Source organism: Euleptes europaea, chromosome 21 (genome assembly GCF_029931775.1).
Source record: "Euleptes europaea isolate rEulEur1 chromosome 21, rEulEur1.hap1, whole genome shotgun sequence".
Classification (NCBI taxonomy): Eukaryota; Metazoa; Chordata; class Lepidosauria; order Squamata; family Sphaerodactylidae; genus Euleptes; species Euleptes europaea.
In genome coordinates this window covers 1,729,119-1,748,993 of record NC_079332.1, presented here as the reverse complement: position 1 = coordinate 1,748,993, position 19,875 = coordinate 1,729,119, and the positions used below count along the sequence as shown (strand labels likewise).

Sequence of the window (19,875 nt, the reverse complement as noted above, 5' to 3'; positions counted from 1 at the left end):
TCCGTTTGTGTTCGGTTTTGGGCACCATAGTTTAGGAGCATGTAGATAAACAGGAACGAGTCCAGAATAGGGCAATGAAGCTGGCGAAGGGGTTGGAGATAGGGTTGCCAGCTCCAGGTTGGGAAATACCTGAAGATTTTGGGGGTGGGGCCTGAGGAGGGCGTGGTTTGGAGAGGGGAGGGACTTCAATGCCACAGAGCCCAATTGCCAAAGCGGCCATTTTCTCCAAGGGAACTGATCTCTGTCTCCTGGAGATCTCTAGATGGTAACCCTATTTGGGGATGATGTCCGTGAGGAGAGGCCGAAGGAGCTGGGAATCTATGCTAGAGAAGAGACACTTGCGAGGTGATATGATTACCATCTCCCGATACCAAAAGGGCTGCCACACGGAGGATGGAACAGGCATGTTTTCAGTCATGTTGGATGACAGGACTCGGACTAATTGATATAACTGACAGCAAAGAAGATTTAATCTAAATTTGAGGAAGAATTTCCGGACGGCGAGGTGTGTTTCACACTGATCAGATGGCGTGGGTGGTACATCTGCCCACCAAGCTATCAATCTTAGTTAAATCCTAAACGTCACATCAAATCTTGTGAAACAGCAAAAAAGTAGTTTGATTTGAGCGTCAGAGAAACATCAGATGTTTTGGCGAAATGTTTTGACCGATATGGAGAACATCTACGGTGAACATCAAAATTTACGGGGGAGAATGCTGTGTGTGTGATTTCTTTTTTTTTTTTTTAAGAGGTATTTTGTTTCGGCTCTGATCCCGAGAATGCGCCGGGGTCAGCAAGACATTCAGTTCTTGCAACGCCCGTGGTCTGTTGCCGCGAGTGATGTTCTGTTTACGGCGCTTTCTCTTTCTGAGCCAAACCAGAACCAATGGGAACGCAAGACTTTGTGCTGAACATTCCACCGCGTTTGCCCTGCAGAACACTGAGGCACACTTCCCCCCCCACCCCCACATCTTTCCCTCTTGGGCAGCTCCGGCATCGCAGTTGTGGGGAACAAAGGGAGCCTTTTCCAAGACCCTTCCAGCATTTCAAGTTCCAGGTACACAGGGTGAAAGCAGAATGAAACCTCCAGGATTAAACCAGAGGGTTTCAAAGTGTATTCTTTGCGTGGGTGGGTGGGGGGGAATATTCTTCTCCCAGCTTCCCCCCACCAAAGATGTCACAAATACAGTGGTGACATCAATAATATAATTACTAACAATCCGCAATATCAGATAAACAGTGAACAATTAGATGGGCAGTTTCATGTTTGAAATCCTCAATAGTGAAATCTACGTATTAAATGTTCTCTTGTCCCCCACCACCACCAAACACGCCCCCCAGAGAGGATGCCCACCTAACTTCCTCAGGCAGACACCTGCGGGGGAACAGGGCCATGCCCTTGTCGAGGAACAGCGACCAACCAGACAGCCAAGAGGGCAAAACTGACCCTCCACCTGCGGAGATGTTGTATCTCAGTTATGGAAACAGAGGGGAAGGCTGTGGTCTCCACGCCCTTCTTGTAGGTCTTCTGCGGGCTAAAAGCCATTAGTGGACCTATCATTTCTGAATGAGTATAAATTTTTTTTTTAACATCATACATTAGTAGCCACCACTGCATCCTGGGGCAGAGAGCTGCACAAGGAGGAAAGGGGCCATGGCTCAGTGGTAGAGCATCTGCTTGGTATGCAGGAGGTCCCAGGTTCAATCTCCGGCATCTCCAGTTAAAGGGACTAGGCAAGTAGGTGATGTGAAAGACCTCTGCCTGAGACCCTGGAGAGCCACTGCCAGTCTGAGTTGACAATACTGACTTTGATGGACCAACAGTCTGATTCAGTAGAAGGCAGCTTCATGTGTACTTTCTTCTTCCCTCACACATATATGGAGCGCATAGCCCCTTTCTCCCAAAAAATCTCCGCTTATTCTCTGGGCCACTCTGCTACCCCCTCTCCCAGATTCATAAGCTATCAGATCCAGATTGGAATAAAATATCAAATTCTATTTGTTCCTACAGGCAAGTTTTCTCAAATGTGAAACATTCCACCAACGCATGGCAATATTTATTGCGAGTTACTTTGGGATCTTTTTTGGTGTGTGCTTGTGATTGTCCAAAAGACATGGAGGCGCTAGAATAATTTTTGTATTGTGAGGCCAACAGCACCAGATCTTCCCAGGAACTGGGCATTTCTAACTCGGAACTATTTGTTTTATAAAACTATCTGGCAGATCCGGGGTGGGGGGGAAATCAAAGAAACTTACAAAACCTGCCATTGTAGCCGGTCTTTTTCGGGCTCAGCTGCTCCTGAGACCTTGATGTGGGAACGGCAGACTGGCCAACGACAGCGGTCGCTGTCTCTTTGTGGTGCGCCCTGCTGCAAAAACCCCACTGTCAGAACAAGAATCTGAGACGATTCAAAACACATCATAGTCAGAAATCACAGTTATCTAGAATGGGGAGGAACAGGAGGGAGAGGAAGAATGTTTAATTTCAGCACAAATGTACTATATGCTCTGTATTCTTATTATTACTGTTATTGTTGTTGTTATTGTGGTCATTATTATTATTATTACCCTGCAGGAGGGTTTGTTCCTGGAAGACAAGCCGGTAGATATACATGTTTGGGAAATTAATCCACTCTGCCCTCTCTTCAGATGACTGGGATCTTAAGAAGCTACTCTCCAGTAAGTGTTTTAAATCTGGTAAAATAACTTCAGGCATGCAAGGCAACTGATGGGAAGGGACATTGCAAACCACCAGGTTCAACTGCCATGGCTTCTCCCAAAGAATACTGGGAACTGTAGTTCAGTGAGGGTGCTAAGCTATCCAGAAGACATCATTTGTCTCTGAAACAGAACTCCAGCTTTCAGGGTTCCTCCCATAGTGTGTGTGGGTATGAATGTCATTTAATAAGTCAGCAGTGTGCATATGCTTTTATAGTTCAGTGGCTTTACAGTGCCCATTGAAATATGAAAAAAAAAATCAACATTTTATTATAGCTCTATTTCTGGTTTATTTCTGTAAATAGGGCATGTGCTGATCCCCCCCCCGTTTAATCTGTTGGTTAATAGGTTTAAAATAAAAATGGGCAGATGTTCCCTAGTTTGCTTTAGTTTATATTTATGTCAACAAGTTTGGCTCTCTGACTTTCTCTGTTGGATTTTGGAGAGTTGTTAGGATTATAAATGCATGTTCTTTGGCTTTAAAGAACAATTTGTATGAATAGTTTGGCGTTTGTTTGTGTAACTTGTATCTGTTGATGCACAACATGCTCAAAAGCGTGCACACTTTGCAGGAAAGGTTTGGTGGGAGAACTGTTTTCATGTTAAAGTGCATTGCACTTCTTATCTTATCTAGAACCATCACCCCCTTACAGAATGTTTATTTATTTAATTCATTTTGGTAATATGAGGGGTACAATTTATGGAAATGGGTTGCCAAGTGGTATGCAAGTGAAAAAAAAGGTGGGCAACCCCTGCTCTAAATAGTGGGGTCTTCCCCATTTACGCTTTAGCGTACCATGCACCACTTCTCACTCTGCCCCCCGCTCTCAGACCCACTCCATCTCACCCTCAGCCCCCCCATACCCTTGGTGCGTACAGATCTGCTATCCTCCCCCCACATCTCCCCACTTCAGCCCCTGCCCAGCTCCCTCCAAGCCCTCTCCACAGGGTTGCCAATTCTGCCTTGGGGCATTCCTGGAGATTTGGAAGGGGGCAGCGGAGTTTGTCCCCCCACCTGGATGTCGCTCAGCCCTTCCTGGGGGATCCGTGGTCACGCCAGGCCCCTCCTGGAGGTTGGCAACTTCCAATAAAACAATAGATCAAACTATATCAGTGGGTTCCCAAACTTTTCGGGCCACAGCCCCCTCGGTTCCACAAACTCAACCCCAGCACCTCCTACCTACCCTATCCAACCAAACAGTTGAAGGGGCCCACCTCTAGCGCCCCCCCCTGCTGCCCCCTTGCCTCTTAGTGCCCCCCTAGAGAATCCCACCGCCCCAGGGGGGGTGCCCATTTTAGCACCCTCCCCGCTGCCCCCTCCCCTCTTAGTGCCCCCCTAGGTAACCCCTGAACGAAATGAACCGGCAGCACCCCCACCCCACCCACCCATACAGGCCGCCCCCTGTCCCCTCCCCTTGTTCCTCAGCCCCCCACAAGACCCCCGGGCCTTATCCCCCCCCCCTCAGCCCCGCGCCTTCCTTCCCCCTCCCCGGGCCCGGCTGGCTCCTCCTTCCGCGGCGGCGGGGCGGCCCGTCCGTCCGTCCGTCCTTCCTTCCTCCCTTCCCTCCCCTCCCCTCGCTTCCCTCCTCCTCCTCCTCCAGGCCGGGGCCGAGCGGAGGCGGCGGCGGAGAGCAGCCACAGCAGCCAGCGCGGGGAGCTAGGCCGCACCGGAGCCCGCCTCGAGTAGATTCCCCTCAGCGGCGGCGGCGGGTCTCCTTCGCCCGCCCCTCCATGCGGATGTGACATTCGGCGGCCGCCATTTTGAGCGCGGGAGGGAAGCGAAGGCCGCGCTCGCAGCCTGCTGAGGGAAGGCGGCGGCGGCCCGGCCCCCGGCTTCGGGCCCGAGGGGAGGCCGCGCCGAGGCCAGCCGGGCCCCTCCTCCGCCTCCGCCCCGGCCGCCTCCCGCCGCCATTGGGCGCATAGCCAGCAAATACGTGCGCGTCTCGCTGCCTCCCCCGGCGGCCGCCCGCTCCCTGCCCGCCGCCGGAGCCCAGCCGCAGACGCCGCCGCCGCCGCCGGAGCCGCCCCGCGAGCAGGCCTCGCCGCCGCCGCCGCCTGGGCCTCCCCTGCTCCGCCAGCAGCCCCCGGCCCGGCCACCCGCCTCGGCCTCGCCGCCGCCGCCACCGCCGCCCGCCGCCCTCGCCCCGGCCCAGCAGCCCCGGCCAGACATGAACCACCACCAGCAGCAGCCCCAGCCGCCGCCGCCGCAGCAGCAGCAGAAGCCCGGCGAGCAGCAGCTGAGCGAGCCCGAAGACATGGAGATGGAAGGTGAGGGGAGGAAGGGTTGGGGGGCTTTTTGGGGGGGGGGGGTCTCGCGTCCATTTTTCTCTCTGGGGCCAAGGAAGCACCCCCTCCCCTTCCATTTGAGCCAGATCTCTTGGCCATTCTGCCCCCCCCAGCAAGCTTCTCCCCCCCCAGCAAGCTTCTCCCATTTGAGCCAGATCTCTGGCCATTCTGCCCCCCCCAACAAGCTTCTCCCCCCCCCCAGCAAGCTTCTCCCATTTGAGCCAGATCTCTGGCCATTCTGCCCCCCCCAACAAGCTTCTCCCCCCCCAGCAAGCTTCTCCCATTTGAGCCAGATCTCTGGCCATTCTGCCCCCCCCAACAAGCTTCTCCCCCCCCAGCAAGCTTCTCCCATTTGAGCCAGATCTCTGGCCATTCTGCCCCCCCCAACAAGCTTCTCCCCCCCCAGCAAGCTTCTCCCATTTGAGCCAGATCTCTGGCCATTCTGCCCCCCCCAACAAGCTTCTCCCCCCCCAGCAAGCTTCTCCCATTTGAGCCAGATCTCTGGCCATTCTGCCCCCCCCCCAACAAGCTTCTCCCCCCCCAGCAAGCTTCTCCCATTTGAGCCAGATCTCTGGCCATTCTGCCCCCCCCAACAAGCTTCTCCCCCCCCAGCAAGCTTCTCCCATTTGAGCCAGATCTCTGGCCATTCTGCCCCCCCCAACAAGCTTCTCCCCCCCCCAGCAAGCTTCTCCCATTTGAGTCAGATCTCTTGGCCATTCTGCCCCCCCTCCCCCCAGCAAGCTGCTCCCCCTTCCATTTGAACCAGATCTCTGGCCATTCTGCCCCCCCTCCCCATTGCTTTGGCCTCCTCCCCCCTCCTAAGCATCCTTATTTCTTCTGATTGTGCCCCCCCCCCCCCATAATCATCAGCAGCACCATTTCCTGCCTCCCCCCCATTTCATCACCCCAGTTTTGCTCTTGGCCCAGTTTCTTGGACACCCCCGATTCTCCCTTCTTTTCGGTCCCCCCCACACCCCCAATTCTTACCTCCTAAGCATCATTTCTCCCAGTCGTGCCCCCCCATAATCTTCATCAGCACCATTTCCTGCCCACCCCCCATCTTATCACCCCAGTTTCTTGGACACATCCCCCCATGATTCTCCCTTCTTTTTGGTCCCCCCCTTTCTTACTCTGTTCTCTCCCCCCCCCCCACTCCATCCACAATTCTTCCCTCCTTTTCCCATCTTCCTTAATGCCGCCTGTTCTGGCCCGCCCCTGGTACCCATCCTCCCGGCCCCATTCCTGCATCTCTGCCCACCCCACAAACTCTGCAGTGTGCGGGCAGCTTCTTCGCTACACTCCTGGCTCTGTCCTTCCCCCCACCCCTCAACTTCAGGCGGTTCTCAGCAGAGCTGGGGGGCTCTCGGATTTGAACCCCTTTTCGCCCCCACCCCTACATTCCCAAAGCCCCCAACTTCGCCATCTCCCATTTTCTTATCTCCCGCACCCTTCCACTATTTAGGATTGAGTCCCATTGAATAACCTGAACTGGTTTCTGATTTAAAACATGCACGGGATGGTGGTCTTTGCATCCTCTAACCTGGGGGGGGTTGTTTTTCTGCTTACCCCCCTTCCTCCCAGCAGGGACGCTGCCCTGTCCATCTCCTTAGGGCTGTTGCATCCTTGCATTTCTCTCCCCCCTCCCCCAAGTACATGGATGCAAATGCATCTTCCGGGTCACCCCCCCCCAGTGTATCTTTTACCCTTAGGCCTTTTCACTTGGCTGGGGCCCCAAGAAACCTTTAAAGCCCCCCCAAGCACTTCCACACTTCTAACTTTGCAACATTTACAGTACCCTTTTCCATACACCCCCTTGTAGCCAACCTCTGGGCCTTCCCTCTCCTGCTTTCTTCCAGGTCTGTGGGGAAACCCCCCCCCCAGTCATCAGCAAACCAGGCCTCCTGCCGTGAATCCTGATCTCCCCCCCCCCACACACACACACATCTGGGCCCGTATCTCTGGGGCCTCTCTCCTGTCTTTGAAGCCAGGGCAACTCGACTGCTCTCTTCCTCTTTCCGGATCCTAATGCCCCCCCCCAAAAAAAAACCAGATTAAGGGGGGGTTGGCAGCCATGGACGGGCAGGTCGTGTGGAAGCTCCTCAAAACCTGCTTTTCCCCCGAGGAGACCGCCTCGATCCGGCTCTCTCCTTGCCTTGTGGCAGAAGTTAAAAAAATAACAACAAAAATAAAAAGTTTGGGGTTTGTTTTGCAAAACTGCTGGGGGCGGGGGGGGCGACTTTGGCGCGTTTCGAGGCGACTGCCCGGCCGGGGGGAGGGGCGTGTCTCCCATTGGGAAAAAAGGGGGCAGGGGGCGTCGGCTTCTCTTTCCCCGCAGCTTTTTCGGGGGGAGGAGCGGGAGGGGAAGCATGTCTGCACGTGGAGGGGCCGGGCCAACCTGCAGAGACCTCCCCCACCCGGAAAGAAAGCCCCGGGCCCTTCTTTGCACGGGACTGAGAGCTGGGGGAGGGGGTATTTCTTTGCGGGGGGGGGGGAAGCGAGGCTGGCCCGGGTCTTGCTCCAGGAGTGCTTCTGCTGTGTGTGCGTTTTCTCCCCCCCCTCCTGCATCTTGCACGCAGCCAGCCACGCGAGATGCTCGCCATTTTTAATTGGGGCACCGCTCTTTGCTCCTATGGGGAGGGGGGGCTTATTTACAGAAAATGCACTGGCCCTGGGGGCGGGGGAGCAGCCCTCTCCAGGCTATTGGGGCTGAATCCCGGGCCCTGTAATGCTCTTAAATAGGCATGGAGCCGGCTGACCATGCTCAATCATGCTGCGGTGTCTGTGGAAGGCGGGGGGAGAGAGGAAGTAAACCCTCCCCAGGAACGTGTTCCAGATCTGGGTGCCCTTTTTCCTGTTTTGCAAAAGGCGAGAGTTTGCAACACCATAAAGGTTTCGTGTTCCCTGGGCCGCTGGTCCTTAAACCCGGCTTCTGTATATGTTGTCCCAAAACAAGACTTTGGAATCGGAAAAACCAGACGTATCTCTCCGCCTCAGGGTCATGGGCAATAAAGGGTTTATTTGGCACCTAGAAACCCAGGTTGGTTTAGCTGGAGGGAATCTGAGCTGTAAAACGCACGAGGGGCCAATTAAAGAAATCTGTATTGCTAGATCTGGGTTTATTGCTGATCAATGAGTGGACTTAGCATGCTTTGTGAATGCAGGGCTTTTATGTTTGGGGGGGGCACTCTGCACTTGTTCTTTAATTCCACGTTTAATTTCTGTTAAGCTCTTCTTAAATCTGTGCCTAAGATGTACCACGAATGGGGAGTGATGCGACCGAATCCTGCATTGAGCAGGAGGTTGGACTAGATGGCCTCTATGGCCCCTTCCAACTGTATGATTCTATGAATGGTGTCTTCCCCCCCCACACACACACAAATACATTCCTACACATAGAAAGACAGACTGAAACCCTTCACTGTCTTGTTTTCTCTTCTGTGTGGGTGGTTTTCTTTTTATACAGGAGACCCATCAGCTGTATGGGAAGTGGTACGACCCAGGCCCGAATTGGCCACTTCTGTGAGAATTTAGGCTACAGTTACTTTACACTTTTTTGTGGCAAGTTGGTAAACACACACATGACACACAGATATTTTGTATCTAGATGCAGAATGGTAGCATAAGAAATATCCTAACTTTTTAGTGGGACATCTTTCCCCCTTTTTTTGTGTCAGACCAAGTTCTGGGAGACTCAGATCCGGTTCCCCAGTAGCATCACAGAAGCTTGCTGGGTGTCCTTGGGCCAGTCACACCCTCTCAGCCTGACCTCCTTTGCAGGGTGGCTGCTGTTGTGGATAAAATGGAGGAGAGGAGAACGATGTATGCAACTTTGGGTCCCCGTTGGGGGAACTTGTGGGGGTATAAACGAAGTAAATGAATAGTGAATCTTGTGGTCACAAAGGAGCGTATCATAGGATCCTTGCAGTGAAATAAACTAGAAGTGATTCAGATATTTTTGTGTGTGGTCTTTGAGAGGCTGAAAAAGCAAATTACGTTTGTCTGGAAGCAAAATAATACTTGTAATCTGGTTTGCTGCAGAGCAAGATTGTGTGCGAGAGACCCGGGTCTCTGAAGTCCTGCATCCTGCATCCTCTGGCACTTTTAAGCAGGTTTGGAAGCTGAGAAACACCTTCTGGTATTTCCCCCCAGCACCTGGTGTTCACAGGTAGACTATATTTGTACATGGAGGCTTCAGTATGTAGCAGTGATGACTGACAGACAGGCATAAGCTTACCTGCCATGAATTTGTCTAATCTTTTATTTTTAAAGTTGCCTAACCTGGGAGCTTTGAAGCCTAACCCGTACTTTGGTCATGTTATGAGAAGACAGGAGCCGCTGGAAAAGACAATAAGGCTAGGAAAAGCGGAAGGCAGCAGGAAAAGAGGAAGACCCGGTATGAGATGGATTGACTTAAGGAAGCAACAGCCCTCAGTTTGCAAGATCAGAGCAAGGCTGTTAAGGATAGGACGTTTTGGAGGTCGCTAGTTCATAGGGTCGCTGTGAGTCGGAAGCGACTTGACAGCACTTAACACACCCTCTCAGCCTGGTGGGCCTGTTCTTGTTCGAATGAATCCTCTGAGATAATTCTGCGTCCCACACACAGAAGTGCTTCCATTGGTCTGCTTGCTGCCAGTCTGTTTTATTGGTAGACAGTGAGTTCTAGTATTGTAGGAAACCGCTTATATCTCCTCATGCTCATAATTGAGAAATGTTGACCGTGCTTCCCTTTTACTAGCCATGATGCATACCTATTCGCTCCAGTATCAGAGGAGCCTGCCTATTTATTATATTAGGTGCTGTGGAACAGAGGCAGGACAATGCTGCTGCAGTTGTCTTATTTGTGGGCTTCCTAGAGGTGCCTGGTTGGCCACTGTGTGAACAGACTGCTGGCCTTGATGGAACTTGGTCTGATCCAGCATGGCCTTTCTTGTGTTGTGTTCTTTTGTTAATTTATCTTGCCAAAAAGGTGCCACTTCTTTAGCTTTTCCTCACTTGATGGCCTGACTGAGTAAGCCTAAGGAAGCAGGCCCTGGTGTTTAGGGTACCTTAGGATTTATCATAAAGTTACAATCCCAATAAGTTGCTTTCAGAGCGTTTCTTGACTAAAAAGCAGCCTCTAGATATTGTAATTACTATATGAACACCCCCCCGCCAGTGCTCCAGCACAGAGTTCATGCTTTCCAGTGAGCTTCCCACCATATCCATCTTCTTCCTTAGGTAGTTACTGCCAAGTTTGACCACATATATCTTGTGTGTGAAATGTGGTCGCCATTGTTTCTCCCCTGTTACCGATCTCCCTGAAGGACCCTTGATAAGTTTCTGGAGTGCCACAGGATAAATCCTGAGTACAAACTCCACGTGCCACAGCGCAGTTGCTGTCATAAAAGCTCTTGCTGACAGAAAGCTGAGTTTGGGAAGAAGCTGCAGTATATCCATGCACTGGTTGCGCTGATCATCTCAAGCTCTCCTTTGCCTTGCCTTCCCGCATGGAGGTGTGGATGTTGGTGGTCTTTTCCTTCATTGGTTTTGTTTTTTTTTGTTTTTTTTGCAGTGGTCCCTCTGATACTCTGGAAGAGGCCGCCCGCAGAGGTGAGGAAGCATCCTCTCCCTGCCGGGTTTTAGGCAAGCTCGCAGGGCTGTTCTGTTCTGAAGAACTTTGGCCAAAACTTTTGTCCCAAGGAATGTGATTGGGTTTGCTAGTGTAAGAGGGTCTTAAAGTGTAATTCATTTGAATGGATTATTTATTGCCTGTGCCTGTCTGTAAACCTTTTCCGGTCCACTCCTCATGGAGAATTAGATTTTAAGTAAGAATTGTTTGCGGTGGGAATGGGTTTCTGCTGAATCAACATGAAGGCTCGGGACCTTCCATGTATTGATTTCCACAATATTCCCGTATTGTCATACAGTGCCGAGGAGTGCTGTTTAAACTATGAAGTTGTACAGTGAGAGGTGCAGGGTTTTATGGACCGGTCCAGGCCTGTGGCCAGCGCTCTTCATATTCTGCGGCTGTACCTCAAGACCACTTTTGAGAACCACAGCTGTAACGTGACGGAAAGCCGTTTCATGCTGGGCCAAACAGCAGACACTGCACACTTTCTCCTCGCACCTGTGGGGGAAGCCTTTTGTTGCTCCATTTTAGTGCAGCGTACCTTTTTAATGCGTAATTATACTTTGGAAGCAAAACATATTTCGGTGCCGAGCACATTGCCTTTTGAAAGGTGCCTGCTGTGAAAATAGTGGGCGGCTTCCCAGTTCCTCACACAGCTTAGGTTGTGTAGCATGCCCCAGCGGAGAATCAGTGCGGACGATATCTTGTAGGAGCGCGGGACAAAAGAAAATGCATGCAACAGGAACAGAACATCCTGGTATTCTGAGTCTCTGTTTGCAATAAGGGAAAACGATCTCGCCATTTCCCCGTAGAGGGTATTCCAGAGCTGATGAGGATCAATTCCACTAATGTTTTTCTTTGCATCGAATAGATTCTTCCTCCTCTAATATATTAACATTCTTGGGTTCACAGACTCCAACGCCGCCCTCTATCAGTGCTTAATCAGTCCACCCAGGGCTCTTATAAAAATTTCATTTATCAGTCAATTCCTTGATGGCTTCTGTTGTTCTTAACTCCTTGCTCCCGGCTCAGTAAAAGTTCAGGTTTAGGAAGCGGAATCAATTTATTTATTGTTGATCTGGCAGTTTGCTGCCGCACAAAACAGCCAAACAAATAACCGCCACAAAACATTACCCGTATTTCCTGATGAGCGCACAGAACAACTTATCTCGAGCTGCAGTATCGGCTGAGGGCTTCTAATAAAGCTTCAGAATTTGTAGATTTCACCCTATTGACCGGGACTGTCTTTGCCTTCATCAGACCGGCAGACTCTGTTGTTGAATGTATCCCTGCTCCTGGGGTTTTGCTGCTGGCAGTAGATTGATATGGAGCTACTCTTGGAAGTCTCCTATTCTTCTCCCCCCCCCCCAAAAAAAGACACCCCCCTGTGGACAATTTCAGAGCACCGCACAGCTTTTCCCCCTCTGCTGGGTACGTTTGTTCATGACCTCCTTCCCCATAGGCACAAGTCCTCCACGTTCTTAGATTTGCTGCAAAGGGACAGCCACAACTTTTATCAAGTCCCCCCCCCCCCGGTCACTTTTTTCCAGATAATATGACAGTAGCTTTCCACACCTAGGCTAGCAATGGGCTACTATTATGTGAAAAGTTTTTTTAACACAGAAGCCCCATAGGTTTTTGGTTTTACCAATTGAATGGACACATGCAAGTTTTTTTTTTTTAATCGAGGCTGGCTGAACTCAGCTGAGTGTGTGTAAATATATGCAAGTAAAGTTGTGCTTGGTCTAAATTGCAGCACGTTTAACCAGTTCAGGCGGTGCTCTGTAAATGACATGACGGGACGTTCCTGTGTGGCAGCAGAAGGTGCGGAGGCAGGAGTGAGCTGGCGATGGGCCGAAACTTGTCCTGACTCTCCCAGAGATGTAATCATGAATTGTGGCGGGTGCCTAGGAAAACTGGGATGATGTAAGGGTTAGAAGTCTTTCTGTTTGTGTGTAAGTGCAGAGGAGGATGGTGTAAGTCAGGGATCTCCCAACATGGTGCCCATGGGCACCACTGCACCCGCCGGCATCTTTTCTGGGGTCGATCAAGTGGGTCTTTTGCCCAGCAAAGCTTCTGATTAGCCAGTGGAGATCTGATTGGCGGTGCAGGTTTTAAAATGTTGCTTTGGCAGGCAGCTACCACCACAGCATGAGGATCTTCATTGTGTGACTGAAGGTAGCAGAAGAAGAGTTGGTTTTTATATGCCGACTTTCTCTACCACTTAAGGGAGACTCAAACGGGCTTACAACCACCTTTCCCTTCCCCTCCCCACAACTGACACCCTGTGAGGTAGGTGGGGCTGAGAGAGCTCTAAGAGAGCTGTGAGTAGCCCAAGGTCACCCAGCTGGCTTCGTGTGGAGGAGTGGGGAAACAAATCCAGTTCACCAGATTAGCCTCCGCCACTCATGCGGAAGAGTGGGGAATCAAACCCAGTTCTCCAGATCAGAGTCCACCGCTCCAAACCACCGCTCTTAACCACACCACCATTGAGTGGCTGGCCCATCGTGCCACTTCGAAATTCCAAAGGTGCCCACAGATTCAAAAAAGTTGGGGGGCCCTGGTATGAATAGTTTCAAGGGATTGGAGCATCTAGGGAAATCAGCATTTGCCCGTTGCTTGAGTCAGACCCCACCCAGGGAGCCAGCGTGGTGTGGTAAGAGTGGTGGTTTGGAGCAGTGGACTCTGATCTGGAGAACCGGGTTCGATTCCCCCCTCCTCCACATGAGCGGCGGAGGTTAATCTGGTGAACGGATTTGTTTTCCCACTCCACATGAAGCCAGGTGGGTGACCTTGGGCTAGTCACAGCTCTCTCAGCCCCACCTACCTCAAAGGGTGTCCGTTGTGGGGAGGGGAAGGTGATTGTAAGCCGGTTTGATTCTCCCTTAAGTGGTAGAGAAAGCTGGCATATAAAAACCAACTCTTCTTCTTTTTCTTCCCATGTCGGAAACACCAGATTAATTCAAAGGCCAAAGTCCTGAAACGAGTTCATAACTAAACAATTCCTTCTGTCGTGCTAACCCAAGTGTGTGCCAACATGCCTGGGTGAATAAACTGCAGAATTTACTTGCCCGCCAAGTTTGGCTAGCCTGTCTGTCTATATCGTGGCACAACGAAAGCCTAGGTGAAGGGGCGGGGGTGGAACTCCTATGCCTTCTTGGCATCTTGCAGCGTTTCTCGGTCATAATTTCAGAACTCCTCTTTCATATGGCATGAGCGTATTAACGTTTCATTTTATAGTTGCTTCCCTGTTTCAAGGGTAGGGCTTATAGATCTCTCCCTTCCAGACCAATTTACCAATCCCGAGTATTTGGGATTATTCATGTGCTGAATTTCAGAATTCTCAGAGAAATCTCTGAACTGTTTCAGAGGTTGTAGCCATGCTGGTCGGTGGGGTGAAAGGAACAACATTTCTTGTGGTGTTGTACAAGCTAGCGAAATTATTGTGGCAACGCTTTCATGAGACAGGCTCTGAAAAATTTATGGTATGGTCAATTCATTAATCTTCAAAAGTTCCCCAAGATTTTATTTTTTCCTAAGGATTTTTGCACACCAATTAGTGACTTGAGCCGGAGAGTTTCTCCTTCCGATACTTGAATGGGAGTGCGATACCACTCTGTCCGTAGCACTGGATATGTTTGCAACGATGGTAGAAATAAGAAGGTAACGAATGTTTGCAGCTCAGGGGCTTAATAAACACACCAAACAATACTATTTGGATGTGCTCACTGCCAGATTACACACAGTACATCTCATGTTTTTTAAAAACAAAGGTTAGGTTTCACGACTATTTCAGCTTTATTTTAAACAGAACCTCTGGATAGCTGCTTTTTACAGCTTTAGAATTTCCAGATAATTGGACATCTCTAATCAACCAAACCGAGGATGGCAATTTTCAGCCTCCAGATTTTAAGATCTCTCAAATTGCCTGAGTGCCACCCAGTTTCTCAGCACTGTGGTTATTTGGCAGCTTGAATTTTTTTCCTACCCTGAAGATTTTATAATTTGCACATGAATTAAAAAAGAAAAAACCCTTTTGTAGCTCGGTGAAAGAGTCCTAGCGAACTGTCTCAGTTCCACTGGATGACTTAAGGCCAACGTAAGGTGAACTGCTTAAGGTCTGAGATTTCCCTCTTTACATGAACACATGAAGCTGCCTGATACTGAACCAGACCCTCCGTCCATCAAAGTCAGTATTGTCTACTCAGACCAGCAGCGGCTCTCCAGGAAGGCAGAGGTCTTTCACATCACCTACCTGCCTAGTCCCTTTAACTGGTGTTGCCAGGGTTTGAACCTGGGGCCTTCTGCATGCCAGGCAGATGCTCTACCACTGAGCCACTGCCCCTCTTTAACACGCTGTGTTGGGGAACTGATGGGCTACTAAAGCTAAACAACTTTAAAAACCAATTATATAGAACAGTTCCCCATTGTTTACACCTGTTCCCAAAAATTGCAACTGTAGTCCAGTCTCTCCTGGTATTTCTTAACATGACTAAATAACATCTGTCTCTTGCCTTTCCTCCACGGAGGTCCGTGTGGCATCATCTGTAGTTAGTTCTATTCCCTCCCTCCATTTTATGTTTACAATTTGGATCTTGATGGTTTCAGATAAGCCCCCCCACACACACACACCTTTTTTTTTAAACAAAGGATCATTAAGGAACCCAGACAATGGGATTTTTGTGCCCAGTTAGTTGTAAGCGTGCCGCCAGGGCAAAGGTTGATTCTTTCTTCTCTTCTTGCTTGCAAGGTTAGTGCAGGATATTCGCCAAGTGCCTTGATTTGAATAGGTTTACCGCAGGGATGGGCACAGGGAGAGCAGGGCTTGGATTCGGATCTGCGGCCTGCGTTTAGCTGGCTGCCAACCTGGAGCGGAAGTGCTTCCTGTGCTCAGACATATCACGCCAAGCGGGAGGGAGCATTTGGGGAGCTATGGCCCTCTGTGAGGACTTGAGCGCAAAACACATGGGCATTTTAGCCTGGGTGCCAGCTCCGATCTTCATCCAAAGGAGCTGGGGAAATGCTCCAGAAAGGACATCCGGGCCTGCAGGAAGTTTCCTGAGCATCACTGGTAGACAGCGGGTCATGCGACACCTTGGACCCGGAAGCAAAAAAAGCTTCCAGGTCATGCTGGCTTTCTGAACGCTAGCAGGAATCCTCACAGAGCTGCTTTGCCCCACAGACTCGCCTACGCCTACCCTTGGCTTCATTTGGCCGCACCCAGTTTGGCCTCCACGTCTTGGAGTTGGCCTCCCTTCGTGTGCAAGGAGATGGACCTGCTGCCTGCTTGCAACGGGCAAGAGCAGTTTTCATCAGGTTCTGGGGCTGGCTGCCATTTTCCAGACAGTGGCCGGCTAGTTTAAGCCCTCTCCCACAGCGGCTGGAATGTGAAAGCCTGTGATGCAGACCTGCACTGGTCGTGTCTCCATTCGGGATCCCTCCTTTCTGACAAGGGGGCCCTCAGTGGTTTGCACTGCTGACGTCCTTTTAAACCACAGGAAGCACACACCCCTCCCTCCATTGCAGCAGCTTAGGAGGTCCGGAAATGGCAAAAGCAATCTCAGGCCGAGATATGGGCTGTTGCCACTCAAAGATCCTTCTTCCGTTCTGTGCAATAAAGTGTTCCCCCAGCTGTTCTTCTTTTTTTTTGCTTTCACTGTGGCTGTCCTAGCCTTGATATCCTCTCCTGCTTGCTTGGGAGGGGATCACATGGAAAGGGGGGGAAGTGTCCAGCTTAGAACAGGCCTTGTCGAAACGGCAAGATTGGCTGTGTCATGTTTCTCATCTCTGCTCTTCTTTCTCCAGGCTCTGGGGGGAAATAATGTTTTCCCAATGGAGTTCTGCTTCCTTAAAATAAAATAAAAAGTTATAGAGCGCTCAAAATATTTCAGGATGTGACCCTTCAAAGCTTCTGTTGTGTTTTTGTTTCACGCTGGTCTGCAGTAGAACTGTTAGATTTGAGTCCAGTAGCACCGTGGAGGCCAAAGTATAAGCTTTCAAGAGTCAAAGCTCCCTTCCTCAGACACGAATGGGGAGATCGGAGTCTTTTTGTCACAGTCAGAAGGCAGGAAGGGTTGTTGTAAAGAATGCTTGTGAAGGAGGCAGAGGCACAATTCATATTGTAATCAGCTTGACTAGGGCAGAGGGGAAATGCTTGGGGGCAGACAATTTGCATCTGTTGTGTTGCTGCTCTCAGATACATTGTGTTTAACACTGTGCATTTTTGCGCACGCGCTGGAAAGCCAGCGTCAGCTGTTGTGGTCATCCACAAGTCTCTGCAGAGACGAGAACGGTAGTGGTTATCTGCCACAATATATAAATGTGGGGCAAGGCTCGAGCGGCGAGGACGATTCATGCTTGGGGAGAAGAGACTTTTCACTGGACGAAGGCCGGGCCCGTCGCCTGTTTCACCGTCGAAGAAGCACGTCGGATCGGGTAGCCCGGACTGTGGAGTTCCACATTGGTGCATCAGTTGTGGTCATATGTCTCCTCTGCAGTGCTGTGCTGCTGGTGCATATAAGTGTCTCGCAGTGGTGAAATGTGGGAGTAGAAGCCATCCAAGCATATGACAGATGCTGGGTGTTGGCCGGCTGTACTGAGCCAACTATCCTGGTGCATCCCCTCCTTGTGCATCTGAAATATGAAAACGATTTAGCTTGAATGGCACATGGGAAAGTTGGCTTTCTCTCCTAGCCGCACGCTGGATGCTGTTGCGCCGTTAGGACCCGCCAGTCCGTGCCTCAGTGCCGCACAACTCAGATCATCGGGGCACTTAAGTAGCTCGTGGCGGGCCTAACCTGAGCAGGAGGTTCCTGCCTCGCTTTCTTTCCCTCCCTGCCTTCCTCTTTGCCCCTGAGCCAGATAATCTCCACACTGAAGAGCGCAGGGCATTGTGCGGGGCTGCCTGTTGACTGAATCGGCAGCAAGTCAATTAAGTGGATTAGACCGATTGAGGTGGCGGGTTTATTCTCTCGCAATCCAGGCCCACCCTCGGGGAGGAATATAGAGCTATTTCATGGGTTCTTATGCGCCTTGAAGACCCCCGCCGATTTTCTATGGGAAATCACTGTCGTTGCTGTTTTTTTACTGGATTTAGTTGGCGGAGAATAGGGTGGATGTGTCAAGAGCCCTGTTGGATCAGCCCTGTTGGTCTGTCGACTCCAGCATCCTGCTTCCCAGAGTGGTCAGCCAGGTGCCTAGGAATGCCCACAAACAGTAGCATGTAAGTGAAAGCCACCTTCTGCACTGGCATAAGAGCATCCTCCTCCAGTTGTGGCTAATAGTGGTGGCTGGATCTCTGTCTTCTATAAATTTTCCCACGGTGGTGACCAGCCATGCATCCTGTGGTGGAGAGTTCCACAAAAAGATCGTTACCACCTGTTCAGGGGACTTGCTCTTGGGAGGGCCGTTTATGTGCGCTCTGCAAGCTACCCAGTTTTGTTTCTCTTAAAGTATCACCGAATGCACCATGTTAAATTAATCTCTGTTTTCAGTAGAATATCTTTTAAAAAAACTTTGCTCACTGCCTTAGGATGGACCTGTGTGCTGGAATTAGTCCTGGACGCAGATCCAGATCTCTGCTAGTTTTTATGTTTCCAAAGGGAGAACAGCTATTTCTTCTCTCCCAGTAGCCCTCGGTGCAATTTGGAAATCTGTTTTGCACCCATCACCATATAATCAAATTATTATTATTGGTAGTAGTAGTAGTAGTGATCATCTAGCAAGAAGAGTTCTGTAGAGGCTGAAAGCTTCCTTGGTACTTCGTTGGATTTGCCCTCATAAAAAGTATTTACCTGCTTTGGACAGTGCAGGAATATAGCTCTCTTAAATGAATATAAATGTTGCTACTCGGGAATTTTTCTACTAGCGAGCCAAAATGGCTACCTGTGCATGTTGCATTCCCACCCCCTCTTATCCGCATGGTGTTAAAGGGGCGAGTCTACCTGACTGCAGGGGGGGAAAGCACGTGACTTTGTCTGAAATGTGGATTTCTTTTCAGTGGTGCCCACGGGTCACAACTGGAGCAATTCTGCCTCTTCGAAAGACTTTTTGTGTGTGCCAATATTCTTAAAATGATCGTCAGTGTCCTATCAGACAAGAAGCGACTTTTATTTTACCCGCTTTATTCTTAGGCAACACACAGCAATACGTAGAAGCTGTTCAGTGTGAGCTGGGTTTCTGCGGGTTTAGAAGGAAATTGCTCTACAAATAGGTTAGATTTACAGAGGAAGGTTTGTTTTTTTAAGATAAGCTTTCTGGAACATACTTAAGCACTACTTTCCCAAAGCATAATTATGTCTGTCTGTCTGTATAAGTGATATTTATAGTTTGTTCAAACTAACTAGGTGTTAATTCTAAAGCGCTTAGGTACCCATGACATACCCAGTGAGAGCCAGCGTGGTATCATGGTTAAGAGCGGTGGTTTGGAGTGGTGGACTCTGATCTGGAGAACCAGATTTGATTCCCCGCTCCTACACATGAAGCAGCTGGGTGACCATGGGCAAGTCACAGCTCTTAGAGCTCTCTCAGCCTCACCTACTTCACAGGGTGTCTGTTGTGTCTTCTTCCTCCTCTATTTAATCTTGTCCTTTCCACAATTCAGCCTGTGTTTCCCTGGCCCATTTGTTGGGTTTTTAGGAATTTCCAGTGTTAGTGGGATGCCCTTGGCTATGGCTGTGAGTGTTCATACCACACTGCACTGTAGAAATGCAGCATATTGCAGGGGGCATGGTTGAGTCAGTCATTTGGGGGGGGCCACAAGTCCGGAAGGCAGGAGGCTCTCTTCGCAGAAGATGGGGGGTAAAGGTGAAGCCCCCACCCCCTACATCAGGCTTCTGGGTAGAAAATCACGTGAGGTTCTTTATCCAGTCAAGCCACTGTGGTCCTTCTAGGCAAGGGGCTAGTCTGGCAGTGGTTTTCTAGGGGACATCACTTTTTCCCACCTTCAGCTCCATGAGGTCTTAACCTGGGACCTTTGACCTGCAAAGAATCGTGGCTCTCCCAAGCCACCAGGCAGAGAATCTTCTATAAACTAGGTCTGTTTGTATACCACAAAAGACCAATACAAACCTGTTTATGCAATTAGGGTGGCATATTTCCCCCTAATGATTGGTTCAGGATCAAAACACCCCCAGTACTACTATCTATTCTTGCCCAGTGCCAGGAGGCACAGGGTACTGGGCCAGGCTACCTGGTACTTTTGCCGGACCTGGCTACTTCGTTCAGGTGTGGGTTTATAGAGATTGGATTCCAGCGGTGTAAGT

The 19,875-nt window shown here is 50.3% G+C and overlaps 1 protein-coding gene across 1 annotated transcript in view; it reads left to right on the top strand.

Moving 5' to 3' along the window:
• Positions 1-4,886: 4,886 nt before the first annotated feature.
• Positions 4,887-19,875, top strand: part of USP7 (ubiquitin specific peptidase 7) — a 49,997-nt gene continuing 35,008 nt past the window's right edge. Inside the window, exon 1 of the mRNA XM_056866300.1 lies at positions 4,887-4,986. Within this exon, the coding sequence (XP_056722278.1) occupies positions 4,887-4,986 (100 nt within the window). The remainder of the gene's footprint in view (positions 4,987-19,875) is intronic.